General features: G+C 39.8%; 1 protein-coding gene across 1 annotated transcript in view; it reads right to left on the bottom strand.

Annotated features, from left to right (window-relative positions):
* Positions 1 to 1585: 1585 nt before the first annotated feature.
* The window catches only part of SH3GL2 (SH3 domain containing GRB2 like 2, endophilin A1), a 214674-nt gene continuing 189716 nt past the window's right edge, over positions 1586 to 26543 (bottom strand). Inside the window, exons 4-9 of the mRNA XM_043567155.1 lie at positions 11457 to 11600; positions 10500 to 10633; positions 8507 to 8665; positions 6942 to 7045; positions 5266 to 5396; positions 1586 to 3201 (exon numbers count right to left, since the gene is read on the bottom strand). Of these exons, the coding sequence (XP_043423090.1) occupies positions 3002 to 3201; positions 5266 to 5396; positions 6942 to 7045; positions 8507 to 8665; positions 10500 to 10633; positions 11457 to 11600 (872 nt within the window). The 3' untranslated portion in view covers positions 1586 to 3001. The remainder of the gene's footprint in view (positions 3202 to 5265; positions 5397 to 6941; positions 7046 to 8506; positions 8666 to 10499; positions 10634 to 11456; positions 11601 to 26543) is intronic.

Raw genomic sequence — 26543 nt, 5'->3', positions numbered from 1 at the left:
TGTGTCTCTTTCTGGACTCACTGTTCTGTACAGATCATCTTTTTTCCTATCATGGCATCAGTAGCACACTATATTAATTACTGTAACTTTGTTTTATATCTAGGAAGTGTAAGTCTTCCAAATTTGTTGTTGATCTTCAAGAAGAAATATCTCTTTGCATTTCCACATAAGTTTTATGTTTGTCAATTTTCACACATTAAACAAAAACAAAAACAAACTTCTTGAGATTGTAGTTGAAACCACCCTAAATGCATGTCAATTTAGGGAGAAATGACATCTTCACAATGCTGAGTTTTCCAACCTAGAGTTTTCCAACACAGAGTATCTCTTCACTTTTTAAGGTTTTTATTTTTCCTCAAGCACGTTTCATAATTTTCTGTACAGAGATCTTGTATAATTCTTGGTAGATTTATATCTATGGATTTGACTTTTTGCAAATGATTTTTTAAATTCCTTTTTTCTAATTGATTATGACTGGTATACAGAAATAAAGTGATTTTTTTAAGATTGATGTTATATTCAGTAACTCTATTAAATTAACTATTAATTCTAACAGTTTACCTGTGATTTTTCTGTATTTTCTCCATTCATGTCACAGGTAACTGTTTTTAAAACCGTTTTTAAGAAATTATTTGTGGGTGGGAGGGGGGCTAGATGGGTGATGGGTATAGGAGGGCACTTGTGATGAGCTATCGTATGTAAGTGAAGCATCACTGAATTCTACTGCTGAAATTAATATTTCACTGTATGTTAAGCTTTAAATTAAAAAAATAGTTAAACCCACAGAAGTTAATAAAGGCCTTAACCACAAGAAAAAAGAGATTCTTTCTCTCTACCCCTCTATTCCACTTGTGCTCTCTCTAAAAACAAACAAATAAAAGAAAAAAAAAGAATTGATCTGTAATACTCTAACTCATGTAGCTGGCAAAAAATATTATTTTCATGTTAGAGCAGTTCACATATAGAACTCAGTATTTTAGATTAAAACTGTTCATGTTAGATCAGAACACCTACTAGACTATTGGCCTCAGCATGGAAGAATACAAATGCACCCAATATATTAAAAATTGTTTATTTTTAATGTTTATTTTCTCAGAAGATCAGGAAATACATATTCTGTAGGCACTACTCCCCTACCTTACCACCCCTGCCCCCTGCCCCGGCACAGAGAAAAGAATGCTGGCTTTGGTCAATCTATATTTCCCTAGTTCTTTCTCTTTAAGCATGAAAGACAAGAAAAGACTGGTTCAAATGACATATTTTATTTGTCTCTCTGGACATTATATTCTTCTGATATCACCAGTGATGATATCTCGCATGACTTCTAGAAGACTTCCTCTCCCCACTCCCTTATCCTCTCTCCCGAATCGCCTTCTTCCTAGGGCTACCCAGAAGCTCCCCGTGTCCAGGGTAGGTCACTTCTCACTAAGGAGACCTCCCTTGCTCACAGGGAGGGAGATCTGAGGTGGCAAGCGGGTCTGGTCTGGCTGCATCAGACGACAATGGAGACTGAAAGAAGACCCAGTCCACCCACTGTCAGACCCACCAGAACAACGGACACAAAATAAAGCACCAGGGCCTCTGGTTCTGTCTTCAGCAATATTTATTGGAAACGGCGATGCTTCCTGTGGTAAGAGGTTTATACATTAAGCAGTAAGATTTGCCTTTCACTCCACATGACCCACTACCGCAGGCAGCACATCCGAAGCAGCACATTAAACCTCTGAAAGAATCTGTACAGCTAGATAAATAGAACTCTGGATACCTAACAGGACTTAATGACTGATACCAAAAAAAAAAAAAAAAAAAAAAAAAAAAAAAAAAAAAACCACTCATAAGCTTACACACGGCACTGTACACACAACACGAAGATGGAACAGAAGGGACAGAAAGAAAAGTAATGACTGAGTTGGGAAAAACTTTTGCATCTGCAGCCACACATCTTACTTAAACTGCTAAGCACAAAAATCATCTTTATTTGGTCCTCATTGAGGGCAGAATATGCACAAATGATGTTCAAAGAACACAAGGTGGAAGTGGACAGGAAAGACAATTGCTGTTTCTTGGTCTAGGAACTAGTGGAAAAATGGTTTCTTGAGTTTTTCTCCTTGTGTCTCTGTGCCAAACGGACTCATGAAACATGTAATTCATAAATAAAACTGAAGTGAAGTGATTTTTGTTCCCTCTTCCCTGTACCTTCAGAAATGGCCTAAATATATACATCGTTTCTCTGCAGCAAGAAATTTAAGCTTGGAAACCAGATGTCTTCCCAATTCCTCATAATGGAGAATCTCTTCTCTTCAGCCCCTCTCACAATATGCTGATTGCCAACTGTCACCGTAGTACTTAGAAATAACAGCGGGAGTCCCCCTCTGGCTTTATTAGCAGGGTGAGAAGAAAACTTGCTGTCCCTCAGAAACACGCATATGTGAGAGGAACAAAGGTGACAGTTTTCAGAAAAGGTTTTTAACTCGCACTCAACACTTTCCTACCTATAGCATCAAGGGACTAATTCATTCAGACCAGAAGACAAGTTGCTGGTGAGGGAGGCTTTCTTCCACAATTCTGTGACTCACATATTTGGGAGGGGCAATGTGAAAGCAAGAACTTTCTCCTATTGAAACGGAGAACCTGAGACCTTGACATGGCCCCTGGGTGATAGACAGTATCTTCAGTAGGATGTTTTTTCTGTGATGTGGCTCATGGTCATATTCTAAGAAGCCACAACCTCCTGAGAACTGTGTAAACAGCAGTTCCATGACTACTGGCTGGTCTCAGATGGTGTTTAAAAAGCACATGCCATGCCCACCAGCCTAAGAAGATACCACCCATCACCATGACTCTTGTGGGATCACACAAGTCAACCAAAGATACTCGGTGGGGCTTGATGACCTGGACCACTGCGGCCTGCACTTGGGATGTGTTGTAAGCAGCATTACCAAAGCAGTGGTTAAACTTAACTATCTGGGTCAAGAGGAGGTAAGCCTGCCAGCCTAACATCCTAATGAGGCAGGGCAACCAGAATCTCCACATAGTTGATGGGGAAGAAGCCTGACTGGCCATGAAGCATCCCCTCATACCAGTTCTCATCAATTTGGTTAGTGAGTGTGATGATATCACCCTCTTTAAAACCCAACTCCCCTTCATTTTCAGGTTCAAAGTCGTACAGAGCTCGGCAGCAGGGCTGATCCATTGGGGCACCTGGAAGTGAAAGCAGGAGAGAAGAACACAGAAAGACAAGGGGTATTTAAGTCACATATCTACCACCTGCTGCACCTGCCCGGCTTGCTGTCCCCCTTGATTCCTCCCTCACTCCTCTTCCTGCTGAAGCTTCCTCTTGCGGCTCATGCCGAGTCCACTGCATGGCATCTGCTCTTTACCAGTCTTCAGAAGCTTTCTCAGATTTCTGGAAGTTGTTCGATGCCTGCTTCCATGTCCAGTATGAAAAACAGCCTCATCTACGTTTGTAACACATGCGCCACAGTCCATCAAGTTTTGCCTTCCTGATGATGTCCAGAGATGGGAGACCCAGTGACTTAGGGAGTTTTAATGAGATTTAGGTCAATAATATAACAAGGCCAGAACCCTTTCCATGTTAGCATTTTAAAATCTCTGCCCATGTGAAAGAGTCAAGTTAATTACATGAAGAATGCTTGGCAACCTCAGAATAACAGTGCAGTTTTCACTTTTGAAAGATAAAGACTCCAGCCTCTGCGAAACTGCTGTAATGTGGTGAAAACAAAACAATATAAGGCACTGGGTTCAAGTTCATATTCTGGGTGACCTTGCGCAAGGCACTTATTTCCCTTTCAGTTTCTCTGTCTAACATTAGAATTCACAGCAGAACTTACTCCACACTACTACTGTGGCTATTAACTGAGATCATGTAAAAATTATATAACTTTGTAAATTGTTACATATATAAATAATAGGAGTACATCAGAGTTCTGGCGTACAAAATATAACGTACTCTACCTTGAGTAAAATAGTGAAGAATGGAATTGTATCTTAAAAGTGATCTGTTTTAAGTGAGCATATATATTTTATACAGCATGTATCCACATAGGCACATCAACTCAGACAAGTGCATACACCTCCCATGTCTTCTAGATGGTTTGAAAGGGAAACAACATAACCTATTTTTTTTTTTTTACTTAAAGCAGAAAATGAGCAAGTCTCCAAAGAAAGGGTTAAACATGTGGTTGGCTTCTGAACAGGGAGAAGCAAACTAGTCACAACAGACATGACTAGTGCTTGTGGCCAGCTAGCTTCTAAGAGCCACTGCTGTTTATAATACCTGACCCTGGGGGCTCTGAGAAGCCAAGGTGAACGCAGAGGGCAGAGGGCGCTGTCACCACACACCTGTTTTCCTTCATGGTCTCCTGAGAGCATCTCACAAAGCATTTCTTACCACAAAACATTAGCACTGGGCTACAGGGAAAATAGGAGACACTGCATATCTTTGAAGTCCACATCCAGTTTTCAGAGAGTTTCCACTTCTTCAACCAGGTAAATGTTAAGGTTGAAAACACCTCAAGCACAGGTTTTTACCTAATCTGTGTGTAGGGGGTGGAGAGCAATGGTGCCAACTGAAAGAATATATTACTGGGTATACATCAATATTACTGATAGAAAATAAATTTTAGCTTTTACTGTACCAACCTCAGTTACACGGCATAATGAGTTGGTTGAAGGTGGTGGAAGGAGAGGAAGAGAGCAGATGTTGAGATGAGAAATACATTCATCTACAGATATATTCAGCCATTTGCTCCCATGACTTAAGAAATCCAATTGGACATGTTCCTGGAGCTGCTGTCTGTGGGTTATATGTGAGTGTATGTAGGCACGCCCTGCCAGGGGCATTTTCTCTCATGCGTTCTGGAACACAGAGAGTAAAACAGGGGAAAAAAAGATGATATTGCTGGCACCAAATTGGCTCATTAAGGTGACAACACAAGAGAAGGTCCAAATCAAATGTGTTACTTAAGAGGTTAATGTGTGCTAATGATGGAGAGTGAGAGAAAAGGGGACAAAGAAAGTTTCCTAGAGGAGACAAGAGGGAAAAGGAGGAAAGAAATCATCAATGAGAAAAGAAGGAAGGAGTGCTTTGAAAGAGTTTCTACCTGACAAAACCATCCTGTAAGAAATGTATCACTGTACAGTTCTTGTGCAGCCCGACTGGACTGCGCCTAGAATTTATGGACAAGTGCCAATGGGAGGTGCCCAAGGCTCTTATAATGGGGTCTGCAGGTCTCAGCTCCTTACCTGCAGGTTTGGGTGTACTGGTGTGCGAGAGGCCCCCGTTGGGCTGAGTACTGTCTCCAGTCGGAAACTCCAGGCTCATTCGTGGTTTAGGCTGATATTCCCTTCTAGGCTGAGATGAAGCTTGCCTTATTCTGCATTAAAAAGAAAAGGTGGGGGGGATAAGAGTATGTAGCCAATTAAGAAGCAAAAAGAAAAGCAGTGATATCCAGGAAGGCTACCAATGTGGAGCAGGGAAAATCTCAAAAGAACCCATAGCCGTCTTATCTGTAGGAGGTCTCTGCTTTCAGTGGTGTCCCTCTGGTCATACCCTCACCATCTTCAACCTTTCTCTCAATCCCTCCCTCATTTATTCAGAGCTCCCTGTGAAAATGTGCTGGGAACCCAAAAATGAATGAGACACAGTTCCTGCCCTCAAGCAGCTTATGGTGTGTAAGGGAGATGGAACATAACTGAGTACCATACACTGTGGTAAGTGCGGTTATGGAGATACATACAAAATGCTACAGGGAGGTGGCAGTGGGCAGGAGTCTACCTGCCCACAGGAAGGCTTATGGAAGGAGAGAAAACACAGCTAAGAGTCATTTCCAGATGAATAGTCCTTTCCAGAAGAAAGAACTCAAGAGCTCGAAAAGATTTGGAAGGAGGAAATACCCTGAGAAGAGTGAGCAGTTTGAGATACAAGGAGGGGAAAGAGATGAGGGAAGACAGGAGGAAAGTGGAAAGGTGTAGACAATAGATATATTCCGTACACCCCCAAGTATTCTCCATAGTCTCAGATGCATATGGAGCAAAGTGTACAGATTTGCAAGGACAGGGAGAGGTTAAGATAGGGTGACTGTAGAATGATACTGACTTTGAACGTATTTCAGAGAGATAAAAGGAAAATGGCCCTTCTGCTCAACAGATGTCACAAAGACATATAATACTTCTTTAGTATGTCGAAGTGCATGCTTTTAGATCTTTCTCGAGGTTTCCGAGTGTTACACACATTTCCATGAGGGTGCATGGAGGAAAGCTGCACAATGTGACATATGTTACAGTAAGGACCTCTGTCTAAGCTGTGCAGGTTGGGACCCTGCAACTCCAGGGAGCCCCATTCACAAGACTACCATGGCCTCACAGTGGGGTGCACCTGAGGAGACGGAACAGGCACACGAAAGCTGTCCCTCTGACGGTGGAGGGTTCTTACATGGTGTGAAAAGATACAGGCTTTCAAACAGATTATGCCTGCCTGGCAAACCCTGGTGACACCACGGTGTGACCCTGAGCTAGTTACTTGATCTCCCTGGGCTCCCACCTTTAGGTGAAGCTAATTATACTTAGTTTACAGAGCTGTTTCATAAGACGGGTGATGATATGTCTCCAGTACGCACACAGAGTATCTGCTCAGCAAATCACATCCATTATCCTCGGTAGCACCCGGCTTCCCACCTGTGGTGGCCAACACACAATCCAAGCATTGGCTTCTCACAAACACAAGAGTACACTCAAGGGAACAAAGTATAACAAAGCACAAGACCCACAAAAGTCAAGACAAATAATCCACAAAGTGCCTATGCAGAATCAAAACTTTTGGCACAAGTTTTACTTCAAATGGACTCCATTATTTCCATTTCTTTACCCATCATTTCATAGGAAGAAAATGGAAGTGTAAAATTCAGGAACTGTTGAGATACCTTTCTTCCAGTCTGACAGTGACTTGCTGCAGGATCTGGACCGCCTGCTTGTGGTATTCCAGCTGGGCTTGGACGAGCGCAGACAGCTGGCTCACCTGTTCGATCTGCAGGCCGATGGGGTGGGGGTGGGGGTGGGGGTGGGGGAGACACGCCTTAGTTACCAGATTACCATCCTTAAGCAACCACTCCTGCCCCAGCACATATATGACAGAGCTGCCCTGACACACAACCCCAATCTCCAGCGCCAGGAGATATTTCAGGTTCCATATCAGTTAAGGATAAGAAGCATCCATATGCTTGGAAACACCAATACCACAAGGAGTAGTTAGGAATCCAACTGAAGATCACACACAACTCTCACTGAAAGTCTCATTCTTAGCTACAAACTTCCAGCTGGATTTGGCTAATTTTATTGATTTCTTATAGGAAAAAGATACATTGACCAAAGGACTCTTGGTGCCCTGTACTTTTCATGCTCTTTCAATCTATCTGCAATGTAAAGAGGCTGGGTCAATGCTTGGGTGCATTTCAGCTCCAATATTCTAGGCATCCTCAGTTACTCTTCATTTTGTGTCTCAGGCTGTGACCTAGCTGAGTATTTCCCTCCAAGTCAGCAGAGGCAATGCTATTCCATAAGTTTTGGGGTGGAATGGGGCCCTGGGAAGGAACACTGTGATTCAGGTCACACCTTGTGCCTAGAGCATCCTTCTTTAGCAGGCAGATGAAACACCAGTTGTTTCACATAAACAAAAACCTACACTGTGTCTCTGGGTGGTGGGAAAATCCAGGTATGTTCAACATGCCTCCCCTATCACCAGTCAGGGCAAATCGGGTAACTGATAAGCACATAAAGGCTCTGTAAACATCTTAGAAGAAGTTGGTTGGCAAATGATAGGGCCAGAGGTGGGAGTGAGCAAGAGCTTGAAAGCTGTTTAGCAGGTTTTACTACATGAGCGGTCAGAAGTCCTCATGGCTATGAGGCTGAAAGGACTCAATGGAATATAATTTCTAAAGCCACAAATAATAATTTGGTGCTCTGGAAATGTAAAAATAGCTTTAAACTTCATTATACATGCCCCCAAATACAGTATCTATGCTACAATCATCAAACTCAATTGAAATTAGTTTTTGAAAGAAAATATCAACTTTACTTCAAAATACAGAACATCTTAACCTATACTGGGACCCTCAATTCTAAATGCATTTTAGGTGATATTCTTTTATAATCTGAAGCCAATTTGCCAAATATTTCAACAAAGTATTTTAAGCTACTGAACCTTTACATGAATCATCAGAAAGATTCTTCATCTTCTCACCACTGGTAATTCTTTAAGGTCATTAGGAGTCAAACATCTAGTTAGATCAAACCAAGATAATACAGAAAAAAACCTTACCATTTCTTGATCTACTTTATTTTTTCAATTCTTTTAAAAGAAATAACTATCTGCTGAAGTTCTCACCATATAGTGTAATCAGATATGCACATTTTAAATTACATAACCCTTTAACATAATCTTGAGTCTCAACGGCAAGATTAAATTAGAAACCACAGGACAGTCACTCACATCCATCTCTAAGAGATTAAACATGCTTGACTCAGCAATTTCTTTAGATTCATCAAATTTCTCCAGAGCCTGACGGAGCTCTTCATCTGGAATCTTGCCTTGTCGTTTTTTCTTATAATCAAAGTCCAGGCGTCGACCTTCCAACTTCTTTAGATGATGCTGAAAAAGTCAAGGGCGGCAATATGCTTTGAAAGGATTCATTGAAAGGGACTATTTTTAGTCTACTTCTCTGTCATGCCTATTAGCCTCCAAAATGCGACAGGCTAAGTTCTAAAATATCATGTTACCAGAAAAATAAAGAAACCTGCAACAGTGGGGCAAATGTTTCCAAAGGCTTAATGTGGAGAAGCATCTTTAAAAACAATTAAGAGTAAGAAAGAAATTGTGGGAATTACCAGTGCCCTTTATTTTCTGACCTTGCTGGGCCAAAACCAAGCTGGGCATGATAGCAGCTGGGAATATGTGCATACTGCCTCACATGTGGAAAACACTGCTACATAGAACCCGCAAGTTCCCATCTTCAAGAGAAATGGTAGCTTGCAAGAAGGCAGGGGGAAAAACACTTCCCTTGAAAAGAAGTGAAAAAGACTGGCATTCTTGTTTTTCGAGTCCTAGAACATTAATGCTGGAAGGGACTTATCTTTGAGGAAATCAGTCTGTTAGAATCACATAAGTTGCTTATCAGAAATATGGATTACTGATCACCTGCATTAACATATCCAGGGCCAGAGTCTAGTAATCTCTATCTTAACCCTTAGCCCTTGGTGACCGATGTAGCTTTCAGGGAACCATTGATGAGTTTAAGTCTCCCATTTGGTAGGTGATTAAACCAGTGGAAAAAACCTAACTCAGAAGGGAAAATAGACGGGGTCTAATGCCCCACAGTGCTCTTCAATCCCTCCATGCATCCTTCCCCACTGCCTGGCCACTCAACGTCTGCCCAACACATCTAGTGACAAAGTGGGAAAGTCGTTTCCCACTGCTACAAAGTGTCTTTTGCAAAGAGCTGCAGTGTTACATTACTAATGGGTGGGAGGAAACACTAAACTTCCCTGATCCTGGGCGTGTATGGAAAGAAAGGGAGGGAGATGAAAACAGAGTTGGGAGCGGCGAAGAAATGAGAAGGAAAAGAGGAAGAAAAATATCCTAGACCTTCCCTTCCACTGTATACCCTGCCTGCAATCCACACCCTGATCCAAGTTAAATGTTTGCTCCTTTGGAAGGGATAGTCTTAAAACACACTTGAACTTGCAGTCAGGGTAGAGTATTGGAGGTGCGGTTAACATTGTAGACTTAGAGTGAGTCTGCCACTTACTAACTGCAATCTTGAGCAAGTGATACAGGGGAGGAGACTAGAGAAAAAGCCGTCTAAGGGACTTCAAGCTGTAGATGACCACATTACAATAAAGTTAAATTTCAGAGAGGTTCCATAAATATTTGTTGAAGGAATGAATGAGTAAACATTATACACACAGATGGAGGCAAAGCCAGTTGAACTTTATTTATTTGGAAGAGCTCACTCTTCTCCATGTTTTATAAAGAGGATAGTTGGTTATTCTTCCTCAGTCCTAACAATCATCATGAAAATATGAAAACATGTGTTTATAGAATGATAGTATAGCTATTTACCTAAGCTAACAACAGATACATCTAACAACTGTTTTAGAGGGTGAAATCAGCCCAGAAAGACATAATTAATAACACTGGATAGTATCAGGGAAGGATATTATTCTTCTGGAGAAAAAAAAAAAAAGCTTGAAAAACCTGAAGACTGAATGTGGAAAAGTCAAATGTAATATTCATAAGAGGCCCAATCATAATAGTGGGGCAAAAGAACTGCATTTCCGGTTAATCTCAATTTGTCTGGCTGGGTTGTTTTTAATTCAAACCTGACCGCACACGATAAGCTTAAAACAAAAGTTTTGTGAAGAAAAAGGACACCTACATCTGCACATTCAAACTACTTGCTTCCTAAAGGACTGGTTGCAGATACCTGAATTTCTCTCAGATCTTTGTCATGAAGGTTCTGAAGGGGGTCAATGAAGTTTTGCTTCACTTCCATGTCCAATGAGTCTTTCACCTCCGAGAGCTCCCGCATGGCCTCCCCCACTTCACCAAGGGCTGGGCCTGGAAGGGGAGAATGAGTCTGTTTCATGTTAAAGGACAAAGGTGAAATGTATATGCAGTCACAGGGCCACCACAGGTGAAAACCCAGGGACTACTGCCTGTCTTGCAAGGACAATGGAGATGAGAGGCATTACATAATGCCCTCTAGAGAGCAGTGTGTTTCCACCTAAGACAGTCCATACAGTACAAATTCAATGCTACCAAGGGGGAGGTATCTCTTATTATGAAGAACATAACATTTTGTTTTTCCTTTAAAAAGCAATTTTGGAAGCTCTCTACCCTCCCTTGTCAGTACGGGCTTTCCCTAATAGGGAACCTGTTTAAGGCCAATGCATTTAGCAGAAGCAAATATAAGGAACAGACATTTACTTGCTGAGACTTCCCATCATGAAGAAGTGAAAACAGAAGTGTTTAGTATGTTGACTGAGTCGGACAAGAGAGGGGTGAAGGAATTCATCTGGGGTGGTAGATCTCAGAGAAAGCTTATGGGGCAAGGTGTTACATCATACAGACTGTTCCCTCTGCCCTAATATTCAGTTATGTCAGACACACTCCACAGTGAGCTTCCAGGCATCTGGATGTGTTCACCAGCTACTGTAAAGATTAGGATCTCATCAGGGAAAAAGAAAATAACTAAAACCTCTACTAAGACAAATCACACTAAACATGAAATGACTCTGAAGACAAATTTTTGGCCCATGCATATAAGATGTAAAACAGAATCAAAATATAAAATGGTTTGAATAATTTCCTGCAGCGTCTTACTGGCACTAAGTCCCCACGGACAAATGAAAGAACAGAAGTGTGAGAAAGCACACATTACCAAAGTTGCAATCATCTCCAAGCTCTCTTCCAAACTTGAGCATGGCCTCTGCCAGCAGTGCTTCTGCCTGGGGATAGCCTGGCCCTTTCTCCTGGCCACGGATTTTTGACATGGTGTTGATCATGCTGAGTTTAGCTCTGGAAGCTGGAGGCAAAGAGATCACAGATGTTCACAATAGGCAATGTGATATAGCAGAGACAGGGCCGGATGGAGAATCAGGCCTTAACTGGCCCATAAACCACCTCAGCTATGAACAATTACATCTGCACCTTCCTAGCTTTGGTGTCTTCATCTGTAATATGAGGAGGCTGGCCTACAGATTGATATAAACAGACCTTTTTTTTTTTTTTTTTTTTTTAAATCACCAAACTTTCCCTTTCTTTCAATACTTACAAGGAACTTAATAGAAAAAGCAAAGCTCTTCTGGGTGGAGATCCTACCCTCATGTGGTCTCCATCTTCTTGTGTACTTTTCCAATCCTCTCTTCACTGTGGTGGCTCTGGCAGTACCTCTGTGGAGCTGGGAGGCCCCATGGGAAACATTTTGAAAACTACTGAATTATGCATTCTCTAAGTTTTAGGATTCAAGTTTATATTTCAATTCTAGGAGTCTATGGACAAAAGTAGGAAATTGTTAATTCTTGCCATGGGAGCCTTATGCCAAATTTTACTTACACCCGTTTTTTCAAAATCACTGTTCAACTAAGATTCTGATGGTAAACAGACCCATGAACAACAGAAATACTGAGTTCATTAAAAAGATTTAATCACTTCACTAGAACATAATGGCTTCTGAGAATTAGTTTCATGCCACAAAGACAGCACTTCAATTTCTTTTTTGCTATTGTTTTTATAAAAGATGCTTAGAAGCAACTCCAGTTTTCCTGGAAGAAAAAGTTTTTCTAACACAGTGTTAAAGAGAATTTCTTGATGCTAGGATACTAGATTTCCTCAGGTTCATTATTAGAGTTGGGCTGTACATTAGCCTAGGATTGTGCCCAGGATCCCATCTACATGGAAACCCCTGAATGAACCACTGCCAAAGACACTTCCAGCATTATCAGTGGCCGATATTTAATCTTGAGCATTTGTTTCAAATAGTTTTTAAAAAATTTTTATTTCAACTCTAGTTAATACATAGTGTTATATTAGTTTCAGATGTACAATATAGTGATTCAACAGCTCCCTAGAACATCCGGTGCTCATCACAACAAGTACACTCCTTAATCCCCATCACCTATTTAACTCACTGCCCCCTCCATCTCCCCTCTGGTAACCATTAGTCTGTTCTCTACAGTTAAGTCTGTTTCTTGGTTTGCCTCTCTTTTTTCCCCTCTACTCATTTGTTTTATTTCTTAAATTCCATCTATGAGTGTAATCATATATTTGTCTTTCTCTAACTGCCTTATTTTGCTTAGCATAATACTCTCTAGTCCCATCCACATCAGTGCAAATGGCAAGGTTTCATTCTCTTTTATAGCTGAATAATATTCATATATATCACATCTTTTTTTCCCTCAGATCTAGGGTTAGGGATAGGGCCAGGGTGAGGGTATGTGCCTGGTATCCTGCAGGTCAGGTCCCTACAGAGGGTGTTAGGGTTAGGGGTTAGGCTTTAGGGGTGAGGATAGGGTTAGGGCTAGGGTTAAAGTATGTGCCTGGTATCCTGCAGTTCAGAGACCTCTCCAGAGGATAAAATCCCGAATTTATGCTAGAATGGGAATAGACATGTGAGCCATCTATTGAGCTGAGGCAAGGTGGGATTTTTTATTTTAATTCCAGATAACTAATATACAGTGTTGTATAGTTTCAGGTGTACAATATAGCAATTTAACACTTCCATACATCACAAATAGGCTTTTATTTAAATTTGGGATTCCAAGGTCAAAACTGGAGATGAGGACAGTTATCATGAGAGGACTCTTCCCAGCCTAGCCCCAGGGGTATATATTATAATGAACAAGGAAGATATGGTGCCTCCCTTTAGGAAGTTTACAGTGAACTAAGGGGAGCATCTATTTTAAAACAATTAGAATGAAGTGCATATACTAAGTGCCATGGTGGGGGATTATAGCAAGTTACAGAAGTACAGCATCACCTCAGTCTGGGGGCAGAGGGCATTGCAAAGAAGGATTCTGGAGGGAAGTATCTTTAAGCTTAGAATCACATAGTGACTAGCAGTTAGTTGAGCTAATAGTATATGCAAAGCCTGGTGGTAACTGGAAAAAAAAAATATATATATATATATAATTCAAATTTTCCTTACTCTGCTTTTCAAAGTATATATGTGTTAATTTTCAAAAATTGAAATTGCTACATGGTCACACATTTTTGAGGGAACAGTATTATTAGAGCATATTTTCAAAGCCTTTTCCAAAATACGTCGTATCAGAGATCCCGGAAGGAACACTGTCCCTGCCCTCAGTGTGCTCACAGTACAGTGAGGTGTGAAATAAACAAACAGACAGTGGCAACAAACATAAATGCAATGATGGCTAATGTGTACAAGGCACTGGGGGAGTACAGAGAAGAAGCCATAAAAGCACAAATAAAAGTGAAATAAGCAAACATCAGACAATAAGAATTATAGAATGAATAGAAGGAAAGAAGATAAATGGAGGCCAATGAAATACAGTACAGAAACCACACATGGTAGTTAATCCCTTCAAATCCTGTTTTGACTACACTCTGAAGACTTACTCCTTTTACAAAAGTTGGTATTGATTTGTGCTTATAGCTTGGTTCTGTTAAAAGTCCTCTTGTGGTTAAGTAATGACCAGAAGTAATTGAAATGGTTTAATAATGTGGCTGATTTTCAAAGTCATCATTCTTATTCTTCTACTAATTACTTAAAAATATCTTGGAATTTTTCTACATTTTCATGAAAAGGGTATTCATACCCTTTTCAATACCATACCTATTCAATACCATACCTATTAGTTTATTTCTTCAAATCCTCTAAAATATCTACTGATCCACATATTATTCTCCATACTATGAAAAGGCTGGCTTTTAAATTCATTCACAAACTCCTTACATATTTATCAAGAATCTCTAGTTAGTAAAATTTCTGTGTTCCTGAAAACGATCATCAGACCTCTGAATTCATCATCTTTAAATATAACATAATTGTATTTAAATGATTTTTTTAAAGCTGTATTTTAAGAAACAGAAAGTAAACCTGGAAAATACAAATTTCAGACATTAGAATTCCTATAGTATGGTCTCTTCTCTTTCAAATTATCTTTTTTGCTTTCTCATAAATTTTCTCACAAATTTTTATAATCTCTGAGGCTACAGCCCCATATTTACTGTTCCAGCTTTGCTATCCTAGTTCAAGTTGCCCCCACTGGGTTTACTGCTGAAACAGCTTGTCAACAGTAATCCCTCCCCTGGTCCATGGGAACAGGATCCTGGTATGCTGATGAGTGTATCTCCCAGATGGGTTAGCATAACCCCGTGTACACTGTGGATGTTTAACACATGCCCACTGAAGGAAGAATAAATGAAAGAAGAGATTATCTTGAAAACTAGTAGAATATCATGGCAATGGTTTCCATAAGTAGACTCTGCTCACATCCATTGGCTCATGTGCCTAAGAGCCTATAAAAGCATAACAGAGAATGAGAAATAGAAAACTTGTTTCTTTTTGTTGAAAAATAAAAGATTTGTTTTAGGAGAGAAGGGAAGACATCTATCTGACTCAGCTTAGAATAGGCTTCTATACTGAAAACAGGACATTAGGCCCTGTCCATATAGTGAACAATGAGATTTCCTCTACCCACTTCCCCTAATTGTCACCCAGAGAACTGGCAGCCAGGTTAGTACCTTCCAGGTAGGGAACTAGAAAATTTTTCTAGGGGGAATACAAATAATCCAAAAGAAGAGACCTACAGACACTGGTAGCTGTTAAGTACCGAATACACCAATCCAGGCTATTCAGCCTAGAAAGAAGCTATTACAGTTTATAAGCCCCCACTAACTCCCACACAACTTTACTGCCATACACTTAAGTGGAAAAATATAGACACCAACACCAGATTTTGAAAAAGGTTTCTTTTTTTTTTAATTTTTTTTCAACGTTTATTTATTTTTGGGACAGAAGGAGACAAAGCATGAACAGGGGAGGGGCAGAGAGAGAGGAAGACACAGAATCGGAAACAGGCTCCAGGCTCCGAGCCATCAGCCCAGAGCCCGACGCGGGGCTCGAACTCACGGACCGTGAGATCGTGACCTGGCTGAAGTCGGACGCTTAACTGACTGCGCCACCCAGGCGCCCCATGAAAAAGGTTTCTAACATAAAGGAACCAAAATAAATAAGGCAATTACAGGAAACAAACCATTCTTGGAGGGAAAAATAACTATCATTAATATTCTCAGGTGTCTAAGACACTTTGTCCATGAAATAAAAAAAGAAACAAAGAAGAATTCTTAGGAATTAAAATATAATTTAAGTTTAAATATGAACTTAAGTAAAATATAAAATTAAAAATCATGGACACATAAAGTTGAGGCAAATTACCCAAAAAATCGTACAAAATTTTAAAACTAGAGAGAAAATCAGAAAGAAAGCATAAAATCAGGATCAGTCCAGGAGGTCTAATGACTGAATAACAGAAGTTCCAAAAAGAAAAAAACACAAAGAAATATAAGGGTAATAGATTCTTTTTAAAAGTTAAAGAAAATTTCTGAGAACTGATGAATGTGTGTTTCCTGATTGGAAGAGGCCACTGAATGCCTAACACAATGGATAAAAGGGTCCACGTGGAGGGCCATTAATAAGAAATTTCACTGAGAACACAAAGAAGTTCCTAAAACCTTTCAGAGAGGAAAAAATAGGTTATATACAAATATCAAGAATTAGAAGGTAATTGAACATGAGAATATCATGAAAAATGAGAAATTTCCACGTAAACAATGTAGTGATGACTAAAAATTTCTTAAATAATATATAATTCTATATTCAAATTATCAATGAAGCATGAAGGTAGAATGATGACATTTTCAGACACACAAAGAAGGATTCTGATCACTTTTCTTCCCAAGCTAATGGAAGAGGCAGTCTACCAAAATGAAGGTGTAACTCAAGAAAAGGGACAGTACAGAATCTAAAAAAAGAGATCCAATACAAGGACAGATGTAAAAATGATGACAAAAGGAAATCTCAAGATGGCTATTGCGCATCATGCACTAAGGGCAACTGTAGCTGATGCTACACATCATAACCAGGTCCACATAGCAGAGGAAGCCATGAGCTACAAGGGAGCTACAGTCTCCCCAAGATCCTCCATGGGGTCAAGTTACAGTTATCTACCACTGTACCTTGCTTTATAATGCACCTTTCTTTGGCTTCCCCTCTTCCCTACTTCCCTCAAGGTTTCCTGGAATCACTTCCCAAATCAAACCCTAGTGCTCATATCCTTGCCTCATGGATTGCTTCTGGGGGAACTCAAATTAGGACAACAAGCAATGTAGAATGCAACTTTAGATATCTCAAAAATAATGAACACCTGACATGTTTCAATATAATGAGAGAAGATTCACATATGTGGCAGAGGGTCTGGGAAAGAATGAAAGGTACACAAAAAGTGAAGAAAATGAGAAATAAAACAACTACTAACTCCACGAAAAACAAAAAGGTTGTACAAGAAAGGAAATATAATCATATTATTTTATATGTCTCAGCTCCATACAAGTTTACAAGGATGTAAAATGTAAATACTGAATACTAATTTAACAAAAATTATGCCACAAACATACTGGTAATGAGGGAGGGGAAGGATGTGAAAGAATGGGAAGATAAGAGCAAACAATTCTCATCTTCCAAAGTAGGAATCAAACAGAAAACTTAAAACTGGAAAACCGAGCAGGGAGCAACATAAGCATGTTGTTTCAAGATTAGAAGTAAAAACCAAAGAAAGAACCAAAAGCATCTTGAAAGTGTTGTTTCTTGAAAATGGGTGAAAAAATGCAACTCCAACGGCACTGTTTTTGTAAAAAGCACTGTAAAATTATTGGACTATTTTTAATATGTACATGTATTACTTCCATTATAAATAATTAAATTTAAAATACTTCCCACTTCCTTCCCTCAGGAGACCTAATTTAGTGGCTGAACTGGGTAAGAAATACTCATGGTATCTTGACAATCTGGGCACTGCTCTAACTTCAAAGATCTTTCAGCCAGAAAGTTTCATATTTTAATTAGTTTAAGGAGAAAAGAACAGGAAAAGTTAATAAGGATTAACAAGTAAAATTCCATTAGAAAACCATCGAAGAAAAGGGCTGGATGAGTCCACACCCACTTGATTTCTGGAAGCAATTGTATCCAGTCAACTTGAACCAGAAGAAGAAGTAAAATTATGATGACCATAAAAGGCTGATCTTTTCCCTAAAAAGGGGTCCTATTGTTGTGTGCTCCATAAAAAGGCTGTTTATTTTTTGGCCTAATGTGGAAACTACTGGGAAAACTCAGAAAACTCTACTTATAAGTCGTAGTTTAAAAAATGTTTACTTCTTAATCCAAAAGAACAAACAAGAAAGCCACCAAGGTCTTGTCTTTCACAGAAATCAGCACAGGGCATTAAAATAAACATTAGCTTTGGTTCAGACAAACATAGGTAAAAATCCAGTCTCAAAATCTTGCTAGCTGTATATTCTTGAAAAATAATCATTCATAAGGTTGTTACCTGTATTCAATGATAAACTACAAAAAGAGTAACTAGTATAGCCACACAACCGGCACTGGAGACAGAGGAAAGCATTCCTTTCTTCCCTTTTCCAAGTCCTCTTTTTTTCTTTTTTTTAATGTTTTTATTTATTTATTTTTTGGGGACAGAGAGAGACAGAGCATGAGCAGGGGAGGGGCAGAGAGAGAGGGAAACACAGAATCTGAAGCAGGCTCTAGGATCTGAGCTTTCAGCACAGAGCCTGATGCAGGGCTTGAACTCATGGACTGTGAGATCATGACTTGAGCTGAAGTGGGACGCTTAACTGACTGAGCCACCCAGGCGCTCCATGTGCTCTGGAATACTGCCAGCTTGACTGTATGGGGAACTACATTTCCCAGAATCCCTTCTCCATATGCTTCACAGAATTGGTAGAAAGCGAGATTGTGTGAGACTTGGGAGGTGAAGGAAGGGGAAGCAGTAGTCCTAATATTCTGGAGGCTGTGACTGCATAGAGGAGGCAACAGATTGATGCAGAGCTAAAAATGGGGTCCAGCTCATTCCCGCTCTTCCCTACTCTGTGTCCAGCTCTTGTTGAATGCTGATTCTGCTTACCAAAGGTGACCTTAGACCCCCCAAAGATCTTTTGTTGCAAAAGCAGACATAGCAACTTTGAAGAGCCAACAACCTTCCACTACCTTCCATAGCTTTTGCAGTTCTGCTACAGCAGCTGGACCTGCCTACCAGATTCCTCTTTAGATTCCTAAGTCCATTCACCTGAGTCAGGGCTGGTCAGTGACCTTTCTCTAGTCTTTCAACTCCATATTTTTGGCATTATCAAGATCTTTCAATAACTGTGCAAGCTCTAATTCCTTTAATACATCTCCTATTTCATGATATCCACAGTGACTTTACTTCCCTGACTGTGCCCTGAATGATGCAATGTGTGATGTTCTTGTAGAACTAAAAAAATTTATGATGTATCATATACAGAATCCTAAAATTATTACTTATGTCAACAAAACTGGCTGTAACTATTCCAGTTCTACAAACCTGTGTTTTGAGAATTAGACATAAAAGAGAATAACTGTGGGTAGGAGTTAGCTGCTAACTGTGGAAAGAACAGTAGAAAGGGGAGCCAGTTTAAAAAAGAATTAAGACAAAGACTTTTTTTTTTTACATTTGTTTGTTTACTTATTTATTTATTTATAGACTGAGAGAGAGAGAGAGAGAGAGAGAGAGAGAGAGAGAGAGAGAGAATCCCAAGCAGACTCTATGCTATCAGCAAGGAGCCTGACAAAGGGTTCAATCTCATGGACCATGAGATCATGACCTGAGCTGAAATCCAGAGTTGGAGATGCTCAACCGAGCCACCCAGGTGCCCCAAGGCAAAGACTTTGGACTCAGACTGTCTGAGTGCAAATCCTAGCTCTATTTCATGCTGGGCAATTTTGGCCCTTAGTTTACCCATCTGTAAACGGTACCTCTCCCTCACTGGGTTAGGCTGATGTAAAGACTAAATGACATAATGTATGTGACAATGCTGGCACATGATAAACAGTCAACAAATGTGCTCATATCTCTATGAGCACCACAAATGCTAAGAAGTTTTGCTGTGTGATTGTGTTATGAATTACTTAACCTTTCTGAGTCTCAGGTTCTTCATCCACAAAAAGCTGAGGAAAAAAACAAGGAGACAGCTGGATAATCCTTATACCTCTTTCAAGTTCATATACTCAGGTTTATTCGTATTAGATACAAAACTCTGAGCTCAGGGAAAGCATACCCTGGCCTCCAGACATAGGAAACTTCTGGCAGTTTCTTCAAGTTACTAGAACTGTTCCTCTTCTTGGAATAGCCTTCCCTCTCTCTGTCTACCTGCCACCATAACAGCAGATACCACCCCCAACCTTTTCTTACAAAATCTTTCTCAATCACCCTTTACCTGTACTGCCTCCAAGTTTAAGTGACCCCTTCCCTCATTTTGCCTCTACCGTGCCCTGTATATACACTGATAATATCTCTTGATACTTTCTCCCTTTTGTGCATGTCTGTTTCCTGATACAAGTTCTACTGAATTCTAGTACAGGGCCAAGCATGCAGCACATGCTTACTTATTAACTGTGGGCTGGATGTCTTTATTTAAAAGGTTTGGTTTTTTTATACATTTCTTTTGCAGATGTCATTTTTTCTAATCCTTAAGAAAATCATCCCTATTCAAAAACACCACAATCTCCTACTATGCTCTGAAATGCAGCTAGAGCCTGCTGATAAGATCTAATTACACACTAACTTTGTGATCTGACAGGATGATTTCGGAGAGCAGGTCATGCTGATGGCAATCTGCATGGCATTCCCCTTGCACAGACTAGATTTTAAGATTTATGAGGCTGCCAAGGTTTTTCCTTTCTCTTAAAATGCAGAAGGGTGGGATCCCACTTCCTATTTACAATTAACTAATACTGGCTCTTGGGTAGCAATTCATCTCTAAACTATGTCATGGAAAACTGATTTATTTGAAAATGATAAGAAACTGATCTAATAATCTCCCAGAATCTGAATATGAGCTCTCTTTTCTCCAACAAAAGAAAGTCCCTAAGCTAAATTGTAGGCCTTAGCGCAGGGGATACAAAAGATAAAACTAGTACAAGTCAATGAATAGGTTACATTGGAAACAATTATGTATTCCTTGATATAGAAATATTCTGATTTGTATTGCCTGATTGAATTATTTACTAAAAATCTGCTTTTTAAAGATTTTGTGATAAAATGAACAAAACAAGTATTTATTTAGCACTTAATGTGTGACAGGGACTGTGCTAGGGAGAGTCTAAGAGAAGCAAGGCCAACCCTCCACTCTCAGTGAGCTTCTTGTCTATTTGGAGAGTCAGAGAGCACTCCACTCACCGTGACATGAGGCCAATGGGGGCCATACTGTGGATAAGGTTCTAATGAGTTCACATCACAGAGAAGAGTGGTAAATTCCATCCAAAATAGTAAGGCTTGGAAGGCTCATGAAACAAGGTGACACTTGAGCTGGGCTTTCTCAAAGGGTAAGCTGTACAGGCAGAGTGGTGGGAAAAGCCATTCTAGCTCCGTGGAGACTGAGCAAAGGTACATGAAAGTGCCTCGTATATCCGGAAAGTTCAAAAAGTCTTTGGCTTAGGTGAAGAGGCCATAAAGTTGGAACCATGTTGTGAAGGGCCTGGAGTTTTATGCTAAAGAGCTTGGATTTTGTTTCATAGACAATGATTTTTGTCAAAGGTTTCTGACACAGAGGTATTTCAGGTCTAGACCTTTAAAAGGGCTTTAATTCAGATTAAATCAGACTGTGGTTTGGGAAAAAACGATTCTTAACATCAATTAGGGAAAGTGGGAAGACACTGTAGGCAAGGAGACTAGCTTTGAGAGCACTATGATGAATGAGTCCTAAGAAAAAAGGGATGACTGTTATAGTCCTTTGATGGTAGCATTAAGAGGACCAGGTGACTGATTAAATGAGGACAAAGAAGAGAAGACTCTGGGATGATGTTAGGGCAATGGTTAGCTGCCTGGTGGAAGCACCTGGGGAGCTTTTCTTCCAAAATTAGTACTGGGTCAACCAGGTTCCATAAGGAAAAACACTGACTCTACCTCACACTACACCTAAAAATCAATTCCAGGTAGACTGCACATCTAACTATGAAAATAAATACACTACAACTTTTAGAAAATGATATAGGAGAACATATTCATGATTTATGAATGCAAAGATGCAAAGATTTGCAAAGATTTCTCAAAATAGGGCACAAAAAGCAATATCCATAAAGGAAAGTATTTATAAATTGGACTCTGTTAAAACTAAATGCTTCTTTCTTTTTTCTTTATTTATTTGAGAGAAAATGAGAGCACAATCAGGGGAAGGGCAGAGAGAGGGAGAGACAGAATCCCAAGCAGGCTCTGTGCTACCAGTGCAGAGCTCGATGTGGAGCTCAAACTCATGAACCATGAGGTCATGACCTAAGCCAAGATCAAGATGAGTGACTTGATCTTCACTGACTGAGCCACCCAGATGCCCCAATACATCTTTCTTTTAAAAGAAATCGTTAGGGGCGCCTGGGTGGCGCAGTCAGTTAAGCGTCCGACTTCAGCCAGGTCACGATCTCACGGTCCGTGAGTTCGAGCCCCGCGTCAGGCTCTGGGTTGATGGCTCAGAGCCTGGAGCCTGTTTCCGATTCTGTGTCTCCCTCTCTCTCTGACCCTCCCTGTTCATGCTCTGTCTCTCTCTGTCCCAAAAATAAATAAACGTTGAAAAAAAAAATAAAAGAAATCGTTAGAAATAATTACAAGGCAACCAACAAAGTGAATTAAAATATTCACTATATATACATATATATATATATATATATATATATATATATATATATATATATATCTCCATCCAAACAGGACTTATATCCAGAATATATATTTTAAAAACCTCCTATAAACCATTATGAATGAAATAACCCAATTTAAAAAATGGGCAAGGGAGACAGGCCCTTCACAAAAGAAGATATCCAAATATCTAATGAACATCTGAAAGGGCTTAATTTCATTTGTTATTCTGGTGATTCAAGTAAAATTGCACTGAAACATACCCACAAGAATGGTTAAAGAAAAAATAAAAACCCTAGAAAGTATCAAGTATTCAGAGAGTACAGAACAGCCTGAATGCTTGAATAGTGCTGGTGGTAGAACAAATTGGTAGAACATTTTAGGAAACAATTTAGCAATATCTACCAAAGCTGAACAGCTGTGCCCCAGCAATTCCACTTCTAGTCATGTATCATAAATGTATACATGTGCAATAGACATGTAAAAAAATAGGCTATTCCAAATAGCCAGAAAATGGAAACACCTAAATATGTATCTGTGAGGAAGTAGAAAGGTTGTGCTATATTCTTACAGTGAAATGCTATGCAGCAATGAGAATGGAGGAACTAACCCTACATTCGACAGTGACATAAAGCAGAAGAAAGGAAATCAGATCAAAAGAGACATGCTTGGGATGGCTGGCTGGCTCAGTTGGTACAGCACATGACTCCCTACCTCAGGGCCATAAATTCAAGATCCATGCTGGGCATGGAGCCTACTTAAAAAAAAAAGTACATGCTCTATGATTCTAATTTTAATGTTTTATTTATTCTTGAGAGAGAGAGAAAGACACAGCATGAGCGAGGGACTCCAGGCTCGGAGCTGTCACCGAGCCCAAGGTGGGGCTCAAACGCACGAGCCGTGATATCATGACCTGAGCAGAAGTCAGACACTCAACCGACTGACCCACCTGAGCGCCCCTCTATGATTCTATTTAAAGTTCTGAAACAGGGGCACCTGGTGGTTCAGTCAGTTAAGCATCCAACTTTGGCTCAGGTCATGATTTCACAGCTCATGAGTTCGAGACCCATGTCGGGCTCAGGGCTGACAGCTCAGAGCCTGAAGCCTACTTCGGATTCTGTCTCCTCTCTTTGCTCCTCCCCTGCTTGCAGTCTTTCTTTCTCTCTCTCAAATATAAATAAACATTAAAAATAATAATAAAGTTCTGAAACAAACAAAACCATATGTGTTAGAGGTCACAGGGCAATTTTTCTGGAGAGGGGCTTTTGGAATGTCAGTAACATTCAGTTTCTTGAACTAGTACATTTACACAGGAGTGTCAGTTTGTAATAACTCATTAAGCTAAACAGTTACACTCTATAAACATTGCACTTCTTTTAATGTTACAGTTCAGGAAGGAAATCCTAATGTCTGTGTCCCACTCCCACATTTCTGATTTAATAGGTATGAGGTCTGGCCTCTGATAGTTTTTAAAGTGTCCTCGGTGATTCTAACGTGCAGCCAAGGTTGAGAACCACTGCATGAGTCTCCAGACTGAGTACTTGTATAGGTAATAATACAAATCTAACAACACAGGAGGAAGAGAAGATTTTGGAGAGGAAGTGTTGAAGTATTTCAATTTCCGCAAATACAAAGTCTAACAATATCCACAAGGTTGCACTACACAGTAACTAAAAAGATGTGGGTCTTGAGTCCAAAAGAGTAAAAAGAGGCAGCTTGTTTGGTAACATTTGGAATATTGAAGGTAAAGCTAGTAAATAACAGAAGGAAGGGGAATAACATTCCAACTCCATCAAATTTCCTCTAGGCGTAAAAGCTGCAGGTGGAAACCCCCATGTCTCCACAGGATAATAGAAAAAAAAATCCTCCTCTAAAGGCTTTTACCAGTGGCTGTCAACTTGGTGTATTTCAGAATTACTTAGAAAACGTTTTAATTTCTTTTAATGTTCATTCATTTATTTTGAGAGAGAGCAAGAGAGCATGCATGGGAGCAGGGGAGGGGCGGGGGCATGCATGGGAGCAGGGGAGGGGCGGGGGGGGGAGGGAGGGAGAGAGAGAGACAGACAGACAGACAGACACACACACACCCAAGCAGGCTCCATGCTGTCAGTGCAGAGACTGATGTGGAGCTTGAACTCACCAACTGTGAGACCTGAGCCAAAATCAAGAGTTGGATGCTTAACCGACTGAGCCACCCAGGCACTCCTATTTAGAAAACTTTTTATTTGGCTGCTTAGAATCTTTTGGTTGTTTGTTTTGTACATTTTTTTTATCTTTGGTTTCACATTCCCAATCAAAACAGTATTTTCCAAAGTTACTTAAGTCACTTCCTTCTTTTAATTGAAGTATAATTACAGTGTTATATTAGTTTCAGGTTCCAATATAATGATTGAACAATTCTATATATTAGTCATGCTCATTTTAAGTGTACTCTTAATCTCCTTCATCAATTTCCCTACCCACCTCCCTCTGGAAACCACCAGTGTTTTCTCTGTATTTAAGAGTCTGTCTTTTGTCATTTTCCTTTGTTTCTCAAATTCCACATGTGAGTGAATTACATGGTACTTGCCTTTCTCTGACTTATTTCACTTAGCATTATACCCTCTAGATCCATCAATTGTTACAAATAACAAGATCTCTTTATTTATGGCTCAGATACCATTGTGTGTGTGTGTGTAGCACTTCTTTATCTATTCATCTATCAATAGACATTTGAGTTTCTTCCGTAACTTGGGCATTATAAATAATATTGTAATAAACATAGAGGTACATATATCTCTTTCAGTTATTGTTTTTGTTTGCTTTGAGCTAATCCCCAATAGTGGAATTATGGGATCAGATGGCAATTCTACTTCTAATTTTTTGAAAAGCCTTCAAACTATTTTCCACATTGGCTGCACCAATTTGCATTCCCACCAACAGTGAACAGGGTTCCTTTTTCTCCATACCCATACCAACAGTTGTTATTTCCTATCTTTCTTATTTTAGCCATTCTGACAGGTGTGAGATGAAATCTCATTGTGGTTTCGCTTTGCATTTCCATGATCATTGCTGATGTTCAGCATCTTCTCACATGTCTTTTGACCATGTTATCTTCTCTGGAAAAATGTCTATTCAGGTTCTTGGCCCATTTTAATCTGATTATTAATTTTTTTTTTTTTTTTTTGGTGTTGGCTTGCAGAAGTTCTTTATATACCTTGGGTATTAACCCATTTTTAGATTATCATTGCAAATATATTCTCCCATTAAGTATGCTGCCTTGTTTTGTTGACGGTTTCCATTGCTGTACAAAAGTTTTTATTTTGCCATAGCTGCAATAGTTTAACTTTGCTTTTGTTTTCCTTTCCTGAGGAGACCTATCTAGAAAAAAGATTCCATGGCCTATGTCAAAGAAATTACTGTTTAGGCTTTCTTCTAGTTTTATGATTTCAGGTCTCACATTTAGGTCTTTAATCTACTTTTAGTCTATTTTTGTGGTGTAAGAAAATGGTCCAGTTTCATTCTTCTGCATGTAGCAGTGTCATTTTCCCAGCACCATTTATTGAAGAGACCATCCTTTCCTCGCTGGATACTCTTGCCTCCTTTGTCATAGATTAACTGAACATATACATGTGGGTTTATTTCTGGGGTCTCGATTCTGTTACATTGATCTATGAATCTCAGAAAAAAAAAGATTTGAAGACCACACCTCTGCCTTGCTGATTTAGAATACCTAGGGGGTGAGACCACAAACCAGACTCCAAGGGTACTATGGAGATATGGAAAAATAAGCTTGGGCAATGAAGTCCCATCTTTTATTGGTCTGGACAATCAGTTAACCTCCTTGAGTCAGTAAACTGATTATTTTTGATTTTTTCTCTTCAACCCAGATCTTTGGACTGTGTTACGGACTCATGTATTCGAGTACCTACTTAACTCCACTAGCATGTGACACATTTCATAGTATGCTTAAGCTAAACTCTAGGTGTCCCACCATCATTCCCAATCTTCCATTTCTAAAGTATTCCCCATATTAGTGAATGCAATTCCATCCATTCTTCTACTTGCTCAGATCCAAAACTTAA

Source organism: Prionailurus bengalensis, chromosome D4 (assembly GCF_016509475.1).
Source record: "Prionailurus bengalensis isolate Pbe53 chromosome D4, Fcat_Pben_1.1_paternal_pri, whole genome shotgun sequence".
NCBI classification, from domain to species: Eukaryota; Metazoa; Chordata; class Mammalia; order Carnivora; family Felidae; genus Prionailurus; species Prionailurus bengalensis.
This window is presented reverse-complemented; position numbering and strand designations above follow the sequence as displayed.